The following is a 23147-nucleotide window of genomic DNA, read 5'->3' on the forward strand; positions in this document are numbered from 1 at the left end:
AATCATGGAACAGTTCTGTTAGGCGGGATGTTGGATATATTCAGAGGTTGGGATCAACCCGAGTGGGATGGTCGACTATGAAAACAGATTGTAGCTGTTGGTGAGAGTACGGAATACCATACTAATCCAAGTGGTAAACATATTTTCATGCTTTTCCTCCTCAGTTATTATTTGCCTTTTTGCTATTCTTCAAAGAGTAGATGAAGCTTATTTTGTTTTCATGACACTGAAGTTTGGGTAAAGAGATGCATTATTTTGCACAGCAGTGTGTTCCCTAAAAGTTGAATTCAACTTCAATACTTCAAATTGTAGACCTAATAATGATGTGCTTTTATATAAACCAAATTGTGGTTTTCAATCTTACCTTAAAATTTTTTTTTTCTCATCATGTGGCCCCTCCAGAACATCACGAACTAGAAAGAAGATGGAATTGTTTTCACTGTATTGTAGCAACATCATCTATGTTTTCTAAGAGTTTTTACGCTAATTAAAAACTTTGAACATGTTTTATTTTAAAATTTTATTATTAGTTTTTCATTCATACCAATAATATATGCAATGTATTCCCAGATTACTATCAATATTGAAAGTGCCTATGTGTATGATTCCTCTCCCTCTTTCCAGAGGTAATCCTAATGTTGATTTTTTTATTAATCATAGTTAAAAATAGTTTAACTGTACATGTATGTATCCTTAAGTTATAGAGTATACAGTTACATATTCCTTATCTTTATTAAAATTATGTTACATAGTACATAGTTTTCTGAAATTTTGATCCACTCATTTTGTTTTGTTCAATTATTCTATCTATCTGTGAGCCAATACTACTATGTGTACATTACTGTGGTATTTCAGAATTATTGCGGTATAAAAAAAATCACTCCCAAATTTATTGGCTTCAAACACCAACAATCACTTTATTATTTCAGATGGTTTCAGTGGGTCAAGTACTTGAGCAGCTCAGCTGGGTATGTGTGGCTTAGCATCTCTCAAACTGTCAGAAATTGGCTGAGGCAAAATTCATCCAGAGTTTCTTTAACCCTATATCTGATCCTGGGGCTCGAAAGTCTTGGATCCTGGGGACTGGAATAGCTGGCACTACTCGAGATCCTAAGGGTGTAGTCCTAATCCAATAGAGCTGGCATCTTTATAAGGAACAGCAGAGCTCTTTCTCCCCATGTGCACAGAGGAAAGGCCATGTCAGGGCAGAGTGAGAAACTGGCCATCTGCAAGCCAGGAGGAGAGGCCTCACCAGAAACCAGCTCTGCTGGTACCTTGATCTTGAACTTTCAAAATCCAGAACTGTGAGAAAATAAGTGTCTCATGAACAAGCTACCCAGGCTATGGTATTCTGTGATGTGAACCTAAACAGACGAGTGTGATGTTGCTAAAAATGCATCTAGATTGGTTATTGAATCACCAGAATTCAATTCAAATAACAGCTCCTCTTCCAGCCACCAGATGGGAATAGTTGAAATCCAGAGCTTTTTGAATGAAGGAGCCCTCAGGTATCCTGGATTAAGAACTCAGTGATGTCATGACAAATAGTTGCTGTGAATCTGTATCCTAATCTTTTCTCTGAGTGACCTGAGACCCTTTAGCAAGGTATTGTGCTCTGAGCAAAGGTAAATACTCAAATCTTTCTGGAGATTACTGGAAATAGGTTCTAAGCTAAAACTCATTCTTGGGTGGCAGGACACCAGTGTAGTTCACTGGTCAGAAAGCAGATTGAAGGTGAAACAGTACGGGGCAGAGCTGTTACAGTGTGTCACTTCTGCACATGTAGTTAGATGAAATGTACTCTACAGGAGCATACATTTCCATAGTGGGTCTCTGATCACTGGAGTAAAGTTATCATGGTGCAAAGGACTGATGGAAATATTTGATGCTAATCTTTCATTCCAAGACAGTAAGCAAAAAGCTGCACCACATCCTTGGTCTACCAAAGAGATTGGACAAATGGAAGGTGTGAATCTCATTATATTCCCATTTAATTTACAGGCTTGGTTTGGGAATAAAATGGAGAGACAGGCTACATCTGTTTGAAAAATGAGAGCATAAAGAAATTTTGTATCATTAAACTTTACATTTGCCATTTTTCTCCATGTGAGAAAATCCTAATGGACAAAATAGAAGAATAGATTTGGTTATGATCTCTCAGCACCTATATTTCCTAAGGCAGGTCTCACTTGGAAAATAAGGAGGCTCATTGAAGTAATTACATCAATGAATTAGGCAAACAAAACAATATCTTTTATTTGAATTGCTCTGTCATAAGTGAGAATATCAGCTATTCCATGTAGGAAAAGGTAAACAGGTCAGGATTTAGGACATGTAATTTCTTCTTCTTTTTAAAATTTTTTGTTGATGATTGTGTTTTTATTTATTTTATTTTTATCATATTGTTCAATTACAATTGTCCTCATTTTGCCCCATTAATTTTCCTGGCCCTACCCACTCCCCACCTCCCACATTCAATCCTTCCCCTCCCATTGACTTTGTTCATAGGTCCTTTACACATATTCCTTGACTTGACCCTTCCCCTCCTGTTCCCATCATTCCCCTCTCCCCACTTCTGGTCACTGTTGGTTTGTTCTTCATTTCCATGTCTGGTTCTATTTTGCTCTCTTGTTTGTTGTGTTGATTAGGTTCCCCTTTTAGGTGAGATCAAGTGATACTTGTCTTTCACTGCCTGGCTTATTTTACTTAGCATAACACTCTCCAGTTCCACCCATGGTGTTGTGAAGGGTGGGGGCTCCTCCTTCCTTTCTGCTGCATAGTACTCCACTGTGTCATTCCTAAATCTGTAACCATTTGAATGTGCAATCTTGAAAATGTTTCTTCCCTTCCCTGGGTCTCAGTTTCTCTACATGCAAAATAAAAAGAATGAATTAGATAATCTCTAATTACCCATTCAATTATTTTTTCACTTTTATTGAGTTTCTCAGGATGACACTGGTTAACAAAATTATTCAGGTTTCAGGTGCACAATTCTGCAACTCATCATCTGTACACTGTGCTGTGTGCTCACCACCCCAAGTCTCTTTCCATACTATTTATCCCTCCTTACACTCCTCTACCTCCTTTTCTCCCTTTAACCCATTCAATTCTCAGTGCTTAAGATTTTATTGTTTATTTTTTAAGATCAAATTCTGGACTCCATGTACTTGAATTACCAGAGAACTCCTATTATATTATAATATGAAATACAGCATTATTATTCTGCATGAAGTGAAACAAGGCCCAACACTTCCAGAGACTTCAGGTTTTGGACAGCTCTTAAATTCATTAGAGACAACTGAAAAGGAAACTGGCCTCTAGTTCTATCATTTACTAGTTACATCATGCTGGACAAAGTGAAACTAACCACTCTAAGTCTCAACTTTTCTATATCCATGGGAAATAATGCTCTCATGGGGTTCTTTTCAGATTGAGTATGAAAGTGGATTGCAAATAATAAGCATTAAATATATGATACAATATGACTAATAGTGAATTTAGGGCAGGTTAGAAATGGACAAGGATACTAATGTTATTAACTGATTTAACAAAGTAAATGAATAAGTAGATTCACAATTCTAAATTCTCTTGAGAAGAGAGTTGGGAAATTCTCAGAGAGAAAAGTTGACATATTTCAAATCCCCAAGTGTCTTTGAATCTCTTTTTTACACCCCATGGGTTGGGATGAGAAAGTCTTCTTAAAGCCTTTGTTGAAAGGCTTATCTTGGCAACCAAGGTAAGCCTTTATGTGTCAGGTAATGCCGGGCCAAGGTTAAGATCAAGACTTAAGGCCAGACAGACTTGACTGTACCTACATGTCTGCTTGTCACTAACTCTGTGTCCTTGCTCCTCATTAACTCTGTGTCCAGAATACAAGGCCCAACCTATCCATGCTTCAACTTTTCTATCTGTAAAGAAAGAAGGAACTTTCAAACACATGTAAATTTGAACCCTATATAATTTTAAAAAATATTGAATGAGATAATTTATATAATGCTTTGCACAGTGCCCTAGAATACATGAAGTAGTCAACACTAATTTTTGATTATTACTTGTGATAATGACTAACCTCTACAGAGAACTTTATTCAGAATTTATCAAGTCATTCACATCTCTTAATAGGAAAATAGGCTTAACTTCCTTACTCCTTAAACTTCTCAGAGATTGTCATAATTCTAAGAGCGCAAAAATGAAAACCAAGATGAGAAAAGTGCTATTGGAACATTCAGAAGGGTATTAAAATTTTTCTGAAAGTAATATATTTTTAAAAGTTAGAATAATGTATGACCATCATAAAAAATAAAAAGTACAGATAAGTAAAAAGTGAAACATATGTTGTTTCAGCATTACCATAAACCTATAAAATTATAATGCTTTGCTCTACTTACTTTTTTGTTTGTTCATGTGTAATTTTACACTACTCTGCATATATTTTTCTAAAAAACATCACATTGTGGCCTCTCTACATGCTTTGAGTGCATCTCTCTGACACTGTTAAAATTTTCTCTCTTTTTCTTTAGAATGTTAGCTGTACATATAGTAGACAAGGGGGTGTTTGGGAGCAGGTCCATGTTTCTGCATCCTTCTTTGTAGAAGCCACTCCACACCAATCAGGGCCTTCATAAATTGTAATCAATTGGTGTGGGAACCAAGGAGTGTTTGGACAGTAAAGCAAATGAATGAATGGGGGAATGACTAAATAAAGCATTCTGAGAAATAAGGAAGTGATTTTCACAAAAGGAACAAATGGATTTTACCTGGTTGTGATAATACTGCAACTATATTTTTATCATAAATTCTCTATTAATTTTCCAAAATGTTTAAGAGATAATCATTGCAAGGGAAAGCCAGAGGCCAAAATACTGATGTCTGCAAGAGAGAAAACATTGGATTTTTAGAAAAACTACATTGCCTGATTTCATTTCTGGTGATACAGCATATCAATATATCCTTATTTTTCAGCCTAGGGGATGGAAGAGGTGGCTGCTTAGAGTTTGTGCAGTACAGCCACTCTAGAGTCTGTCTGATTTCCTGCATCCTTCATGAGCACAGACTATAGTCTTTACATTCCCTGGCCTTTTTGATAGCTTTGTCTCACCTAGAGGCTACTAAGGTAATTCTCACCAGCCTTCTTCAGAAGGGACTGAAGCAATATTTTCTGGAACCCATAGAGAAGAAATATTATCTGCTCTTCAAGTATATACTATTAAGAATTAAAGGATAAGTCTCGTGGGAAAATCTAGCAACATGAGAAGAAGGTGGTGAGTAGTTGACAAGTAGAGATCTTTTTTGTGTGTGTGGGAGAGGGATGTGCGGAGCAATAAAGTGGAAGTAAATTTGCTCAAAGGGAAAATATCATTGAATGACAACACTTGTAAGCATATCTATTTCTTTATCTCACAATATTATATTTAACATTTATGTTAAAATTGTAAGCCTGTGCAACAAACACTGTCTCTATTTGCCTAATGTCAAAACTAATAATTCTGATGTGTGTGGAGTGTGTTGTGTGTGTGTATCAAATAGGTCACAAATAGTCACCTTGGTAAGAAGAAAAAAATTTGTGCTGCATGGTTAAAATGAAAACATATTCTCATTCTTTTAAATAATTCATTGATTTGGGTGGCATAGGTACAGCCTCATAGAAATAACACAATTTTAACAGTCATGGTCAAGTGTCATCCATTTCACAGTCAGTGATGATAATCTGCACTAAACATCTGCTTTGTATCTACCTCGTGGCATTTACTGAGCTGGTAGTGTCTTCACAATCACAGTCATTTTTTTGAGCCAACTTATCTTCATTTTACAGCAAATAGTCAAGGTTTCAGACCTTGAATACATTTGAAGGAATTACATTTGCTCTTTGAGTCAATGTAAGGCAAAATCACAGCATACTGACTTAGATCAAACAGCTTCTTTAAGACTGTTAGTTATTTCACCTGTTGAATAAGGAGAATAATAGTATCTGAGTGAATGTTAATAAAAACATTAAATGTGTCTGGTGCTTGATAAGCACTCAAACAAATGTTGGCTTCTAGACTAGAAATTGTCTCAGTAAAGATAACTCAGTGTTCAGGTGATGTGGTCCAAACACTTTGGAGTAATTCAGGTCCACCAGAAAATTCAATTGAATCTGCCTTCATAATACATTAACAATATTTAAAAACCATGATCACCATGAGTGTTGGACTGATTTAAAACCAAACTATTATAATAAAAATTTTAAAGTCATAGAGTTAGTTACCCACCTAAATGTTTAGTTTATACAATACCAAACATACAAACTCCATATTAGGTTCATTTGTTATCAAATATCCAAATTCATAAATGGCCAACATTTTTTCCCCTTTTGCCATGATGGTTTATCTTCATGTAGACTTAAGGAGGGGATTAAACATTAAAGATGAATGGTATAAAAATTCTCAGAGTTCATTTCAGTTATATGAAATAATTGGCTTGTTGGCAAGATGTGCTAATGATGGTGAAATACCCCTGAGGCCTAATTAGCCACAGCTAGAAAGGTCATGGAATTTGCCTACAAAGGATATGCAGTAGCACTCTTGCAAGGCCTGGGAGAAGGGCCTTATCCAGAGGTGCCATTTTTGGGTCAATGAAAACACAGTAGCTGACCTAGTTGTCATTTTTAAACTTGCATCTTTTCTCCTTTCTTGGTGCACTGACAGCTGCCCTAGGCCCTGATCATGGAGCTATGTCAGAGCCTATGTCAGAGACAATTTCATAGGTGAGATTCCTAACCTTGCCCCCCAAAACTAAATCACATAATTATAGAACCCCAGGTTTAAGTGCATCTTAGAAATCATATAGTCACCCCTGCCTCCACCTATATTAGGTTTGAATCTCTTTTTCAGTATGTCAAGAATCAGGAAAGATATAATCAATTCAATATGAGAAATGTAGAAGTAAAAATATTTTGAGGTCTTTTTTACTGATAAATATTTAAGTTAGAGTCACATTATATATTCATATTTTTTTACACTGAAGTTTACAACCTCAGAATTTTTGTATGACATTGCACAATTTTAAAAATAATCTCTGTTAAAACCCACAGATTATTCAAGGAGATGTGAAATATTTTACCTCATCATGTCTTAGTGTAGGACATTCCATGCTGTTTCTGATTTTCCATAGCTCTTAATAATTATGTTGAACATATTTGCACGTAATGATTTTTCCTTTTTAAACATTCTTCTTTAGAGTTTACTTCTACAAAGAATATAGTAGAGTTAAAGAAAAAAGACAAGGTAACTTTTATTTTTTCATTGCTATTTCTAAACCATTTTTCTTATATCTTATTTTCATTACGTTCACTATGGTTTTTTTCTGCTCTGTTGGGGGAGTCCACCTCAGAATAAATAAGGGAATTCAATGAAGTTGCTGCACTTAGTTTTCACATGTGTATAACATTTTCATTTGGGGTGATTAAAAATACAGCTCTTTATCCATGTACCTTTAAAAGGAAAATAAATATGTATTTTTTCAGAATATATTTATCTTTTCTCCCCTGTTTCTTTTGGAAAATTTTTGTCCCCATCTTTCCTCATTCTGTTGGTGATGGTACATCTTCCTGCAAGCAGGCATGATGGGTGAAGGATGTGCTGGGAGCGTGGGAGAGGAAGGCACGAGAATGCCTATAGCAGAAACCTGCAGGAGTGGGGAGACTCATTCATACCATGGATGGATGAGCTGCTGCTGTTTGGTAATAACATGTTGGGGAGCGGTTACAAAAGGCATTTAACAAGGACACTTTTTATGATTTGTTTGGATAAACATACATTAATATATGCATAGTAATTTTCCAATAAATATTTGTTGAATGAGTGAGTGTGTATTAGGTACTTAAAGTAAGTACTTGACATATGTGATTGTATTTATATGTATGATACATTTTTTGTCTTACATAGCAGACAACTTCTATTCTCTATATTAAATTTCTATGTTTTTAAAACTTTGAAAATAAGGGCTGCCTTTGCTTGATAAGTCCTCATGTATTGAGCACCTACCTACCCAAGGGCTGTTTTTAATCCCAGTCTTCAGGCAGCAGGGAACATTCTCTTGTTTGTCTGCCAGAGATGGTCTTCCTCTCTCTCAGATGTAAAGGTAACACAGAAAAGATATTCACATTCTTACCCAGCCACTGAGTGAACTTTTGTTTATAGAGAATAGAGATGGCTATCATCAGCATTTTTAAGGAACTCACACATGATGAGATGTGTAATTCACAGTTTTTTCTTTTTAGAGAAAATGTGAAGTTGTGATGCTGTACTTAAAAGTAGGGTGTCATGGTCCAGGTATGAGGTTTAATGCAACATATGAGTCTATCATTTAACTGTGCACACTCAGACTAGTTATATAACCTTTCTGGCTCTCAGAATCTTTATATTTGATGGAGGTTATATCACCAAGTTCAGAGGGCTAAGAAACCAATAATACAAGTGGAGTCAATAGGAGAGTTCTTGACATATAGTACTGTCCATGCTCAATAAATAGCAGCTGTCAGAATGCAAACTGTTTTTGGAAGCTTAGGAGGTCCTATTAACTCAAATCTAATGAAATCAGACCTGTCTTCAGTTTCTCACATTTAGGTTAAATCCAAATACCTTAAAAATGCAACTAGTGCATATTTCTGTCTTGGCTTTGTAACAGGATTTAATTTATTCTTTCTAGTTGTATTCTCAATTATTCATATGAGGTTGAAAGTCCTGGTGTAGTTTTGAATATTCCCATCCTGGTGTTTTCATTTAAAAAGTGGCATTTTCAGAGGATGCATAAAGAATCATGTTGTAGGAGCATCATAATTCAACTGCTGTTTGCCTTTCACAATTATCGATACAATATTGCACTAATATTCCCAATACTAAATCTCCAGCAAAGGCACAGAGCCATTCACTAAGGGTAGGAAAGGGTGTCTCACTTAAGTCACAGAGCAGAATCTTCCAATTTATGTTTACTTAATTTCCCCTAGTGCATTTGATGTCATAAGTAGCCTCAGATTTCTGCATCAGAACTCTTCAGGAATAGTTCAGGAATATGGCTGAACTTAAAATGCTTTAGTGCTAGTGGTTGTGGCTTTGCCTCTTTCTTAAAGTGAACTGAATCACTAGGGCAATAGGAAAAAAAATATATTTCAGGCATCTGTCAGGAAGGACATAGGAGAACACAGAGAAAGCTTATTTTTTTTAAATTCCAGAATCAGTAAGGGTGTACAAGTTGAGACATTTAGGGACATCAGCAGATTATTACGGAGAGGAGAGAGAGGGCTCTGAAATCTGAAGAAAACATTTCCCAGATAGTCAAAAAAGAACAGGATTAGCTAGATAGAGAATAAATTTTTTATTGCTAAAGTAAAGAATACACTGGATTTGGGGAACTTAAGTAAGACAATGGTTTCAATAAGGCTTTAATCTATTCTTTTAATTTTTAATAATTATATTTACTTAGAAAATTACATGCAAATATAACTGATATGCACATACAGGTACGTATAAATGCATCTAAAATTCACTACTTGAAATATAATTACAAAGTACTACTTATGAGAACCTTACTACTAATTTTTCATGTACTTTCAAGTATTATATGTACTTTGCAGTTGAAACAGGAATTTCTATTGTTTTTAGAACAACGGATGCTAGCATCAGTTTGCTGACAAAATACATGAGAAAGAAATAGTGGGCACTGGGGAGAATGGGGGGGGCACATTCCCAAGGCCACAGCCCCATGAGGTGGACTAAAGCCCACAGTCCATGGCTGGGAGGGGCCCTGCACAATCTGGTGCAGCTCCAGTATATTAAAATACATGGCTATGAAGAAAGGAAGGACCTTGGAATCTTCTAGGGAAAATATGAACAGAATCAGCTGCTTCCTACAGGAGTATATGAACTTCAAATTGATTTCAAAGTGAGTATAGAGATTGGGAAGGGTTGGGCCAATGATATGGCTATTTATGGAAGATTTCCACTAGTTTATGATTTTTAGTGTAAGATTCTATGTATGTTAGCATGTTAGTTCTACTTGTGCAAATTAACTATACTGGAGATAATAACATTATACTCAAAAACCATCTCCTTTGTTTTTAACTGTTTAGATCGAGGATGATATGGTGTTGTGGGTTTTAAACTTGATTTGTTTTTTTGTTTTCGTGACAACACGCAACCCACTGAGCTACACTAGTCAGGGCTTAAGCTTGACCCTTAATGTTAAATGTACATAACAAAAGTAAGTCTACCATATGTTCTCTTCTAAATTTTAAAATTATATTAAAATGTCTGTGCAAAGAAGCAGAATTATTACAATTTTAATTTTCTCATTTGACATATTGTAAACATGCCTCACAATTTATGTCCTTGTATTATTTAGTATTCATAGCATCTTAATTTGTAGTACTCTGATTTGCAGAAACATCTTCCCATTATTGAACATTTTATATATTTCTAAAGTTTTACTGTTATAAAAGACATTTATCATCTACAATTAAAGAACTTACACTACCTCATTTCACCTTTAGAAAATTTTTTAAGATTGGGTTCTAATAAATGGAATAGAAACAAGGTAACAATCCTGGAAGTATTTGTTAAAACATTTGCAGAAGGATTACATGATATCAAGTAATTTGATTGCAATTTTAGAATTCATATAATTTTCCCCCTTTTTATTGAATTGATAGGGGTGACACTGGTTAACAAATTTATACAATTTTCAGGCACACAATTCAACAACACATCACCTGTACACTGTACTGTGTTCAGCACCCCGAGTCTAGTTTCTGCCTGTTGCCATTTATCCCCCTATATCCTCTTCCACCACACCCCCCCTTTCCTCTCCCTGAAAATCACCACATTGTTGTCTGTGGCCATAAATGTTCTGTCTTTTCTTTTTCTTTTTTGCTCAGTCCCCTCACTTCTCCCGCCTAGCAGCCCTCACCCTCAATAGCAGTCAGCCTGTTCTTTCTATCTATGAGTCTGTCTCTATTTTGTTTGTTCATTCATTTTGTTCATTAGATTCCACATATGACTGAGATCATATGGTAATTGTCTTTCTCTGACTGGCTTACTTCACTCAGCATAATGCTCTTCAGGTCCATCCATACTGTCGCAGAGGGTAAGATTTTCTTCTTTTTTACAGCCCAGTAGTATTCTGTTGTGTAAATGTACCTTTAGTGAGGGTGAGGATGTGGAGAAAAGGGAACCCTGATGCACTGTTGGTGGGAATGCAGATTGGCGCAACCACTGTGGAAAACACTATGGAGTTACCTCAAAAAATTAATACTGTAATTGTCTTATGACCCAGTGATTCTGTTTCTGGGAATTTATCTGATAAAAACTGAAACACTAATTTGAAAGAATATATGCCCAATGTGTTCATTGCTGACAAGCTGTTATCTGCTGGATCATACATTGGTATCCTTTACTTTTTAACAAATGGTCATTGACTGATCCAGAGACCTTCCAGGATTTGCTTTGTACTCTTGTTTTTTGGGTGACAATTTGTAGCTCAATATGGTGTTCACAGTGCATCTTTGTATAAGAATGTCTAGTACCTTGGAAATGTAGTGGAAATGGTTATTTTAAAGTAAGCATGAAGACATATATTAACAAACAATCGTATCTTCATTGTAAATTGTGTTTTTTTAGCTTTGAATGGTTTTCCCAAAGACCAGCTTATATTTATTTGTCAAGGAAGTCTCGTTATTATTTTATTTACTGATTTAACACACAGATTGTAGGTATATGCACACACACATTTGAGAAATAAGTTTCTGTTTTATGTACAGATGTGGACACAACCATTCTTGAAAACTGATGTCTATCTATGGAAAATAGTCAATAGTTGGAGTAACTTATCTGGAAGACTTATGGATGAGGTAGCTGCCTTGCTAAGTGAGAGAATAGTGATGAAAATTGGTGAGGGCACTTGTCATAAGCAAGTTTTGCATTTTGCCAATTTGACACTCACCATAATCCTATGGGATGAACTTGTAGGTTATACATGAACATACTTAGTTTACAATAAAGTCATATAAATGTCAAGTTGTACAATATCAGGTTAGGCCACATAGTATAAATAATTAGTAAATAATTTAAAAAGTCTGAAGACTCTAGCTATACTCAACATATTGTTTCTATTCCTCACCTATGTGGTTGTTCCCATTTTGTAGTAATTGGACTATTACTTTCTGAATGTACATCACTTGCTCTGTGTCATCAAGGGGCCTCCTTCAGGAATGAACAAAAGAATCAGAAGACTTTGATTTCCACAGGTGTATGAAGACAGCAGAAAGGCCAGCTTTGCTCCTTTCTGTCTTGATCCATTAGGAATACTTAAGTGTTGGAGCTGGCATTCTGTGTTTAAATTCCAGACCCAGCATGTTAGTTGACGTTTTCTCTCTAAGCATGGTTTGTCTTTCAGGAAAATAGGGATATAACATAAATTGTTTCCTAGGACTATTTCTTAAACAGCTACTTTCTTTACATTAGTTAACTTGGTCATGCTGACAATAAGCTTAAGTAGGTATTTTCTTTCTAAACAGCTGTTCTTATTTTTTTTAAATATGTAGTTGGGAAAATGGGAGTATATTTTTTTAAGATTTTATTTTTATTTTTGGAGAGGGAAGGGATGGAGACAGAGAGAGAGACACATCAATGTGCGGTTGTCAGGGGTCATGGCCTGCAACTCAGGCATGTACCCTGACTGGGAATTGAACCTGCGACACTTTGGTTCACAGCCCACGCTCAGTCCACTGAGCTCTGCCAGCCAGGCACAACCCTTCTTATTTTAAATGATGAATGAAGAAAGAACCCAACTCAGCATGTGCATACTTGTTACATGTTAGTGTAGAGCTAGGCACATTTCCATAGAGTTTTTCCTTTTTATATAGAATAAATTAATTCATCTTTTATTTTTTTAATGAATTTATTGGGGTGACAGTGGTTAACAAAATTATATAGACATCAAGTGTACAATTCTATAATACATCACCTGTATATTGTGTTGTGTGTTCATCATCAAAAGTCAAGCCTCCTTCTTATCACCATTTATTCACCCTTTAACCTCTTCTACATAACCCCTGTGCCCACCTATCCTCCCCTCTGGTAATCACTATACTATTGTCTGTCCATGAGTTGTTTTTCTTAAGCCTTTCACCTTTTCATCCAGTCCCCTAACCCACCTCCCCTGTGATAGCTGTCAGTCTGCTTTCTGTATTCATCTTAAAGGCCCAATTCAGTTCAGAGTTAAAAACAATTGGATAAGTAGTGATGATTTTCAAATGACTCTTAAACTAGGGGTTATTTCCTCTTCTCTTTGTAGATAAGGTCATTTCCTGGTGATGACATGTGAGTCACCCCATTCCCTTTCCATACCAATGGCAGGAATGACCAATAAATTACAAGTTCTTTGTCTTCAATGTGGATGTGACTTCAGAACCCTCCTCAGCAATTCACTCCAGGAAACCATTGCTAAGTGATCTGCTTTGGCAGTGGAGATTAAAAATATGTCTTTTCCCTACTGTATATGAATACTTTTCCTATACATAAGCTCTGGCCAATTTAAAGTATTGAAGGATTTATCTCCTCCTGACTTCTGCCTGACCTCCTACTACAACTTTCAGCAAATTTCTAATTTTCTGTTTTCATTTACAACAGAAGCATGTAATCAGCTTTTCACATGGATGCACCAACTGGTCAATGACTTTGTTAAATGGTATCACAAACTGGTCCAAGGTGAATTTTTCTTTGTATCATTATTGCAGATTTTGTATGCTTAGTCTGGCAGCATTTAGCTTTTCCTTGGTAATCATGCAAAACCAAAGCTTTGTAACTGAGTTCGTCCTCTTGGGGCTTTCACAGAATCCAAACGTTCAGAAAATAGTATTTGTTATATTTTTGTTCAGCTACATGGCAACTCTTGGGGGCAACTTACTAATTGTGGTGACCATCAGCAGCAGCCCAACACTCCTCAGCTACCCCATGTACTTCTTCTTGGCTTTCTTATCCTTCTTGGATGCCTGCTTCTCCACCACCATTGCCCCGAAGATGATTGTGGACACTCTCTCTGAGAGGAAGACCATCTCCTTTGAGGGCTGCATGATCCAGCTGTTTGCTGGACACTTCTTTTCTGGAGCGGAGGTGATTGTCCTCACAGTCATGGCCTATGACCGCTATGTGGCCATCTGCAAGCCCTTGCATTACTCTTCTATCATGAACTGGAGGCTCTGTGGCACTCTGATGGGGGTGGCCTGGACAGGGGGCTTCCTGCATTCCACAATACAAATTCTCTTTGCATTGCAGCTGCCCTTCTGTGGCCCCAATGTCATTGATCATTTTGTGTGTGATTTGTACCCTTTACTAGAGCTGGCCTGCACTGACACTCATGTGTTTGGCCTTTTGGTGGTGGCCAACAGTGGGTTTATGTGCATCCTAATCTTCTCCTTGTTGCTTGTCTCCTATGGCATCATCTTGTGCTCTCTGAGAACCCACAGTACTGAAGTGCAGTTGAAGGCTCTCTCCACTTGTGGATCTCACATTACTGTTGTGGTTTTGTTCTTTGTCCCTTGCATATTCACGTATGCCCGACCTCCATCCACTTTCTCCTTTGACAAAATGGTGACAATAGTTTACACCATCCTAGCCCCTTTGCTTAATCCTTTGATTTACACCATCAGGAATAAGGAAGTGAAAAATGCCATGAGGAATGTGTGGAACAGAGTAATGGTAGTTTGTAATGAAAGATGAGACTGACTTGATGGAATCTACACCCAGTGTGTGTTCTAAGACATGATGGAGTTGCTCAGCATAGTTTCTACAATAAAGAGTTAGAGTGGTCCAGGATCCCTAAGTCTTTCCTTGCTTCAGCACTCTCAATAGCATCTCTGCTCCCCGAGAGGCCAGTAACTGTAGATGGCATTGAGGCCATATTCGCAGAAATTTCTGTCTTGGGGGACCTATCCCTTGAAGAGATTTAGAATGAAAACAGAATCGGGCTGTTCTTTCTCCATACCTGGGTTTTCAAGAATCCTTGCCCATGATTCATAACTGCACTCTCTTTCTGGTTTTGGGGCAGTGATATTACAGTAGGTCATAGAGACAGAAACGAAGTTCTGTGATGAAATCTTGCATGAAAATATCCTCCCTGATATTTTCTTTTGCTCCCTCCCATCTGTCTTTCTGTATGTTACTCTCTTACTCATTTTGCCTTGGTTCTGTTCACTCCCAATCTCTCCTCTCTCCCGTACTCACTTCACTCCTTCTCTACTCTTGCCTCTTCAACACTCACTCATTTAGATATCTATTTTCTGCTTCGATATTTTCTTTCTGACGCAGCATACAGAACTTGATTCTGGAGTTAGACCAGATAATTAAGTTATCAATTCATGTCTTTCTTGGAGAGCTCAGGATTTCTTTTTTCTAGGATCTACATGATCCTAGAAGGTATACATGAAATCTACATGAAATAAGTTTGAAGTTTTATGTGACATGGATGGTGAATGTTAGAGACAGAGGGTATTTAGCAGTACCCCACTCTAATGTTAACTTAGCTGTACTTCAAAAAACTTCCTTCTCTCCTTTGTTCATTCCTTCCTTCCTCCCGTCATTCCTCCCATCCTTCCTTTATTTTTTTATTGTTGTTTAAGTACAGTTGTCTCCATTTCTCCCCCAACTACTCCCCCTCATCCCAGCCACCCTGCTCCCTACCCTTGATCATACCCCTCTTTGGTTTTTTCCATGAGTCCTTTGTACATGTTCCTGACAACCCTATCCCCCTTATGCCCATTAACTCCTCCCCCCTCCCCGCTGGTTACTGTGAGTTTGTTCTTAATTTCAATGTCTCTGATTATATTTTGCTTGCTTGTTTGTTTTGTTGGTTCCTCAGTAAATGAGTGGATGGAAAAACTATGATACCTTACATGATGGAATACTATGCAGCAGAAGGAAAGAAAGAGTCCTACCCTTTGCAACAGCATGGATGGAACCAGAGAGCATTATGCTAGTGAAATAAGCCAAGTGATGAAAGAGAAATGTCATATAATCTCACCTATAAGTGGAAAAATTTTCTGTATCTCAGGTCAAAGTTTCCACATTGAAAGGACCAAGAAAATAAGCACATTTACCTTATAAAAGAATGTGCAGGTCAAATGAAATAATGTTAGTGAAAATTGTTTGAGTAATAAGATTATACAACAAGAATAATATATAATCTAGGATTGTGTAATTTAATTAAATATATAGTTAATAACACACAGCAATACAGATGGAAAGGTGATAGAGGCATTTGTCCATGTTGGAAAAAAGAGGAGACTTGTAGTATCAAATATATTTGAACTGGTTTAAAATTTCAAGAGGTAAAAGTAAGAATTAAAGAAGGGAAAATTACATTCTCCACTACTGTGATGTCCCCCCAGATCAGGGAGTTAGGAAAGTGCAGGAGTGTTAGGCAACATGAATGAGTTAGTTCAGTGATAAAATCTCTGAAACTGTTGGTCTGATCTAATGTGTACATCTTTTCAGTAGCTAAGTTCATGTCTTATGTCCCCAAAACTTCTCTTTGTTTATTGAAAATAAAATAAAGGAGAATTATATGACCTGGCTTTCATGGTTGTACAACATCTGTCCATAATTTTATCTCTTACAAGTTTTTGATTAACAACAGCAGTTTTTAGGGAGATTATCTCTATATTTGATCTTTATTATTGATCAAGGCAGTATTTGTGGTCTTTTTGATTCTTTACCTTACAGCACTGTCAGTGAACTTTCTCATTGTAGTGACTATTAAAACAAACCAGACCCTTGGGAGTTCTATGTACTTCTTTCTGTTCTATCTGTCCTTTGCTGATGCCTGCCTCTGTACAACCACAGCCCTCAGATTGATTGTGAATGTCCTTTTTCAGAAGAAGGCCATTTCCTACAGTGAGTGCATGACTCAGGCCTTCACAGTCCATTTCTTTGGGCACATGGAGATCTTTGTGCTCATCCTCATGACCTTTGATTGCTGCGTTGCCATTTGCAAGCCCTTGCAATACTGAATCATCATGAGCCAGCCAGTCTCTGGTGTGTTGGTGATTCTGGCCTGGGTGGGATCTTGTATCCACTCTTCAGCACAGATTTCCCTGGCTTTGCAATTGCTCTTTTGTGGGTCAACCCCGATGTGGTTCACCACAATTTTTGTGACTTGCAGCCCTTGTTGAAACTTGCCTGCATGGACACATATGTGATCAATTTGCTAGTTGTCTCTAATAGTGGGGCCATTTGCATGGTGAGTTTTATAATTCTGCTTATCTCCTATGTTGTCATCTTGTACTCTCTGAGAAACCCCAGCATAGAAGGAAGGTGAAAAGCCCTTTCCACATGCACATCCCACTTCATTGTTGTTGTCATATTTTTCTGTCCATGTGTATTCATATATACAGGCCCACCAACCACGTTTCCAGTAGACAAGATGGTGGCTGTATTTTACACAATTGGGACACCCTTGCTCAACCCTCTGACCTATACACTGAGGAATGCCGAGGTGAAAAATGCCATGACAAATTTATGGTGTAACAAAGTATGACTTCAGTTAATAAATACTATACAGGGACTCCAATATACTTCCTTAATATCTTATTTTTGTTTCATGGACAGGAAAGGTAAAATATTCTTTGGGGGAAATAAACAAGAAATCTGAGAGGATTGCATTAGAATATGGTATTACTTAAAGTCCATAATCATTTTGAACAACCTAGGATGACCCTTGCTTAAATTCTATCAACATTTGGTCAAACTCATTAGGTAATTTAGCTTCCTATGCAAATTTTCCTTTGGAAAAAAAAGTACTGACAAATGACAGAATAAGTGCATGTGCTTGCATGTGTGTATAAGTACCATTCCCCCCCCCCCCCCACATTTCGTTTTTATGAATATAGTCATCAGAGCTAATCCCTAGGGCCTGGACACTTACAGACTCAAGGGTGCCATATAGATAAGCTGATGATTAGAAAAGATGTTCTGAGAAATTACTCCTCTGGAAATCTGTGCCTGAGCCTCCTTCACTGGGGGTGTCTACACTGATGAACCCTCCAACTCCAATAAAAACTGGAAACAGAAGTGAAAACCTACACTGTCCCTGGAAAACCTCTCAAAATTAATTCTGTGCATGGTGAGGGAGGGAGGAGTGTGATATTTGGACAAGACAGTGCTGTCAGTGAGTCAATTGCTCTTTGGGGTCTTTCCACTGCTCCTCACAAAGGAAAGCAAGAGGCAGTAGAGGGTTTGGCAGCAGAAATTAGTGAAGGTCAGGAAAGAAGGGAGGACAGAGAACCATGCATGATGAAGAGAGAGAAAGGGAGAAAGGAAAGCAGAAATCTTGTGCAATTGGGAGAGAAGGTGCTTTATCTTTCTTATTTCCTGAGCATTACTTTGGGGTGTATGAAAATTTGCAGGCAAATAATTTTCCTTGGCTCTTATGTTTATTTGGGTATCAGGAAAGAAGTTTTGTTTTTGTTGTTTGTTTCTATAGTATCTCAAAAGTCAAAATTCAGATTTTTGGAGAAGAATCTGGTATTAAAAGTGAAGCCTAGTACTTCTCAAATTTGGTCTTTTAGTTTTACAAGAAAATATTTTAAAATGTGTTTTTTCATATGGAAGACAACCTAACCCATGTGTATAATTCACACCCCTCGCCAACTCCACTTCAACTTCATAATCTCATAATCAAGTACTGTCATGCCATTTCAGTACCGAAGTTTATAATTACCATCAAATTAGCACCAGAAAGTATTACTCCTAGTCATATGGACTATTGAGAAAGGGAAGACAAAATGTTATGTTGCACCAAAGAGTCCCAATAGTTCTTGTTCAGGTAAGTCGTGGCATAATAAATATTTTAGTCCCAATGGGACATTTGTCAAAGCTCTCAATGCCATATTCAGAAATACCTATTTAGTTTCATACATCTTTCAAATGAACAATTTTCCTAATTTCTTACAGTCTGTTTTGAGAGCATTTGCATCTGGCATTATGAAGATTATACTTAAGTGCAGTTCATTCTCAAGTAAGCAAGACACTCAAAATAAAACCTAAATTCCTATCTCTTGTTATTCCTTCAAATTTATTATAGTGTGAGAAAAATGTTTATTTGTGACTAAATGATAACTCAGAAAGCTTCAGGAATTTCCTTTACCATTATTAAGTAATAGAGAACCCTGGTCTTATACTTTAGATAAGGGCTTGATTAGAAAAGATAAGAGAAACATAATGGAATAAATAGACTGGAATCACAGGATGAAGCACAGCTTGGTTAAAAACATATACAACACATTAATATTTCCTGAAGAGAAGAAAATCTACAATATCTTCTATGATGAGGTGAAACTCAGAGCTGTGACTAATTTGTTATTTGACTCAAGCAACACCCTGTGGGAAGATCGCATAAAGGCCAAAATAATAAAAGGGTTGGAGAGCTACAGAAATGACCGTGAACCAGGATGCCCCAACCTGGGGAGGGATGAGATTGTGTAGCTGTTCCTCTACTTGATTTAGAAATTGTAGAAGAATAGAATGAATGGGAGGAAAGACAGCAAAAAATACTAAAAGAAATATCAGCCAATTTCCCCCCATTAATTAATTAACTAATTAATTACAAATTTTATTAATTTATTTTTAGAGGGTAAGGGAGGAAGAAGAACTGGGAGAGAAATATCAATGTGTCGTTACCTCTCACGTGGTCCCCACTGGGGACCCAGCCTGCAACCCAGGTATGTGCCCTGACTGGGAATGGAAACAGTGGCCCTTTGGTTTGCCCCCCATGCTCAATCCACTAAGCTACAACAGCCAGGGCAAGTTTCCCCCAAGTTTAATAAAAGCTGTAAATGCATAAACCCAAGAATCTAACAAATCCCAAGCATAAAAATCATGGAGGAAATTATAATAAATTGGTCAAAAGCAGCATCAAATTGTTAAGAGGAGCTAAAGAGAAGAGGCACTGTGCATAGAGAAATAAAGATAAAAATTACAGCAGATTTCTCACCAGAAACAGTGTAAACTAGGAGACAGTTGAGTGACATCTTTAAAATACTTAAGTTTACATCCATACAGCTGGTTGGTTTTGTCACTTTTCACAACTGGGATGGAAGCAGAAGTGCCCAAATAACTGATAAAAAGCATTTGCTTCTGTCCCAAGAACCCATAGACCCCCAGATTAGAGTTTGCCAATGCCAATTCCAAAGTGACAAAGAGCAAACTCATGATGACTTGAAATGCAGCCAAAGTCCATTCCAATCTGACAGTACATTTCATCATGGATCCTAGACCTCAGGGGGAGCTTTAATGCCATTTTTCCGGATCTTCTCTGCAACCTGATTCCCAATATCACCCAGGATGAGTTAACTTTCCATACCTCACTGATATGACAGTGACCTTCCTACATACTCAGTGTGCTAGCACCTTTCTCTGATGCCACTCAGCAAGAATAGAAATCTTGGCAGTTGTTAGTTCTTCCGTCTTACCCCGTAGCTGCAAACACTAGGTTATTTCTGCTGTAGCATGGTCTGCTGGGAAGTAATCAAAAAGAGAATTTTGAAAATCTTTGTGGGTAATGGAAGTGGTACCTAGAGCATCCACCATACTCAGGTGGTTTCAGGAAGAGCTTATTTTCCTTCTGTTCAAAGGCTGTATATTTTTTAACTTGGTCCAGTATCCTGTACTTAACTTTGTTTTCTCTTCTCACCCTTCCTGCCCTATCCTGGAAACTTTCTTCAACATCTTACTGGAAGAATTCACCAAAACCCCTTCCAATGGCCATTATTTTCTACAACTGTCCAAAACAAACAAAAAGTGAAATATTAAAATTTGAAAACACACCTTAAGACAAATACTATATGATCTCACCTAGAAGTGGAACCTAATTAATAAAACAAAGAAGCAAGCAAAATATTACCAGAGACATTGAAATTAAGAACAAGTAGACAGTAAACAGAGGGGAGATGGGAGGGGATAATGAGAGAAAAGGGTGAAGGGTTTTCAGGAACAATTATAAAGGACAAATGGACAAACCCAAGGGGTGGTGAAATCAGTGGAGTGAGGTGGGGATGGCTGGGGTGAGGGGGAGAGGTGGGGAGAAAATGCAGACCACTGTACTTGAAAAACAATAAAATAAAAAATAAAAACAAATATAAACATGAGTTCACATTTTGGAAAAGAAGTTAGTATTACCATTATTGATATAAGAGTGTCCATCTGCTTCATGTTTCATATGCAAAAGGAACCAAAGTGAAAATAATAAAACAAACAAGGAGACATTCTCTCTAAGTCGTGACTAAATTGTTCACTAATATTTGAGAGTAAATATTCATATGTTAACAATGAATCTGAATGCATGACTGATTTGTAAACAGAAACATTATACTGATTGGGTGTGACACTAACCTAAGCTGTCATATCGCTGATGGGCAGAAATATCAGAAATGACCGTGAAATGGCATTGAGCTCTTCAGCCTTTCAAACACTGATGTTTACGCTGATAAATCATTTGGGCTGAATATCAAGCTGAAGCTGAACTTCTCAGAATGCTTTTTAAAAATCTTCTACAAGATATTCATATTTGAGAAACAGTTGTTCACACACTAAAAGGGTGACCTTAAATGCCATGTATGTAAACAGCGATGCTGGGCCAGTGCTCTGAATGACAGGAAGGTGAGTAGAGGAATCTGAGGAAGATATTATGTGTAAAGGCAGAGAGCTGGCATGAACTCAATAACCTGGAGAAAGGAAAGAGTGCTCAGACATAGTTCATGCCAGGGCAGGGCACTGGACCCAGAGATGCCATTCAAGGTGGCTGATGTAGTATCTTCAGTCAATTCACTATGTTGGGGGAATTGTGTCTGCAAGTAGGAGCCATTTTCAGTAGTTCAATAGGAGGATTCAGCACCAAGCTTCTTGCAAAAAATCTTGGGTTGCTATAAGAAGGTATCACTGGAGAGTTGATAAAAAAATAAGTCCCTGTTAGTGTTGAAGTAGTTTTGGCACCAAGCATTCTAAATAATTAAAGCATTGTATCATCCTTGGAGACCATGAGTCCATGTTGGAAGGAGATAGTGACTACAGTTGGCCATGTACAACAGGGAATATACTTTTCCTTCCCTGCTTTCTGAATCAAAGGCAGGGCTACAGTCCAGCTGTCTGTAACTAAGGATGATCTGAACAATACATCATCATCATTGCCTCAATATAGCTCATGAACCCAAGGAGTTACACCTCAGAGAGACACTTGGAACATGTGTGTAAATGTCTATACATCAGCTAACAAATCACATTGGATTTTTTTAAAATTAAAGACTTATAGCCCTGGCTGGCGTAGCTCAGTGGATTGAGCACGGACTGGGAACCAAAGTGTCCCAGGTTTGATTCCCAGCCAGGGTACATGCCTGGGTTGCAGGCCATACCCCCAACAACCGCACATTGATGCATTGATGTCTCTCTCTCTCTCTCTCTCTCTCTCTCTCTCTCCCTCCCTTCCCTCTCTAAAATAAATAAATAAAATATATATTTTTTAAAATTAAAGACATTATTTAGAGCATTTTTTTTGTTTCATAGCAACAGTGAGTGGAAGGTACAGAGAATTCCCATATACCTTGTGTATACGTAGCCTCATATACACATGCACAGCCTCCCCCCATTATCAATGTCCTCTACCAGAGCACTACATTTGTTACCCTTGGTGAACCTACGTTGGCACATGGTAATCACCCAAGTCCACAGTTTACCTTAGGGTTCTCTCTTGGTGGTGTGCATTGTGTGAGTTTGAACAGATGTATAATGACATGAATCCATCATTATAGTATTCTACAGAGTAGTTTCACTGCCCTAATAATCCTCTGTGCTCACTTATTCCTCTACTCACCCTATCCTGCCAATCTTCATATTGAATTATTAAATTACAAAACAAGATTAAGGTAATTCTATCTTTTTTTTGTTTGTTTGATTTTTTCTTTTTTTTTATTATATTTTAATCATTGTTCAAATACAGTTTTCTCCTTTTTAATCCCAATCCTTTTCCCCCTCCCACCCTCCCCACTTCCCTCCCATTACCACCCTCCCCTTAGTTTATGACCATGTGCCCTTTAAGTTTGTTCCTGTGAGCCCTTCCCACTGACC

General features: G+C 37.3%; 1 protein-coding gene and 1 pseudogene across 1 annotated transcript; both read left to right on the forward strand.

Moving 5' to 3' along the window:
* The first annotated feature begins 12921 nt into the window (after nt 1–12921).
* LOC114500090 (olfactory receptor 4C15-like) lies at nt 12922–15255 on the forward strand. Its single transcript, XM_028516679.2, has one exon. It carries the CDS (start codon nt 13707–13709, stop codon nt 14751–14753), a length of 1047 nt encoding a protein of 348 aa, XP_028372480.2. The 5' UTR covers nt 12922–13706; the 3' UTR covers nt 14754–15255.
* A 243-nt stretch (nt 15256–15498) lies between these two features.
* On the forward strand, nt 15499–17864 carry LOC114499016 (annotated as a pseudogene).
* Nucleotides 17865–23147: the final 5283 nt, after the last annotated feature.

This window comes from Phyllostomus discolor, chromosome 6 (genome assembly GCF_004126475.2).
Source record: "Phyllostomus discolor isolate MPI-MPIP mPhyDis1 chromosome 6, mPhyDis1.pri.v3, whole genome shotgun sequence".
NCBI lineage: Eukaryota > Metazoa > Chordata > Mammalia > Chiroptera > Phyllostomidae > Phyllostomus > Phyllostomus discolor.

Coding starts and splice junctions, on each gene's coding strand:
- LOC114500090 (XM_028516679.2), top strand. CDS start 13,707: ATGACTTTGTTAAATGGTATCACAAACTGGTCCAAGGTGAATTTTTCT.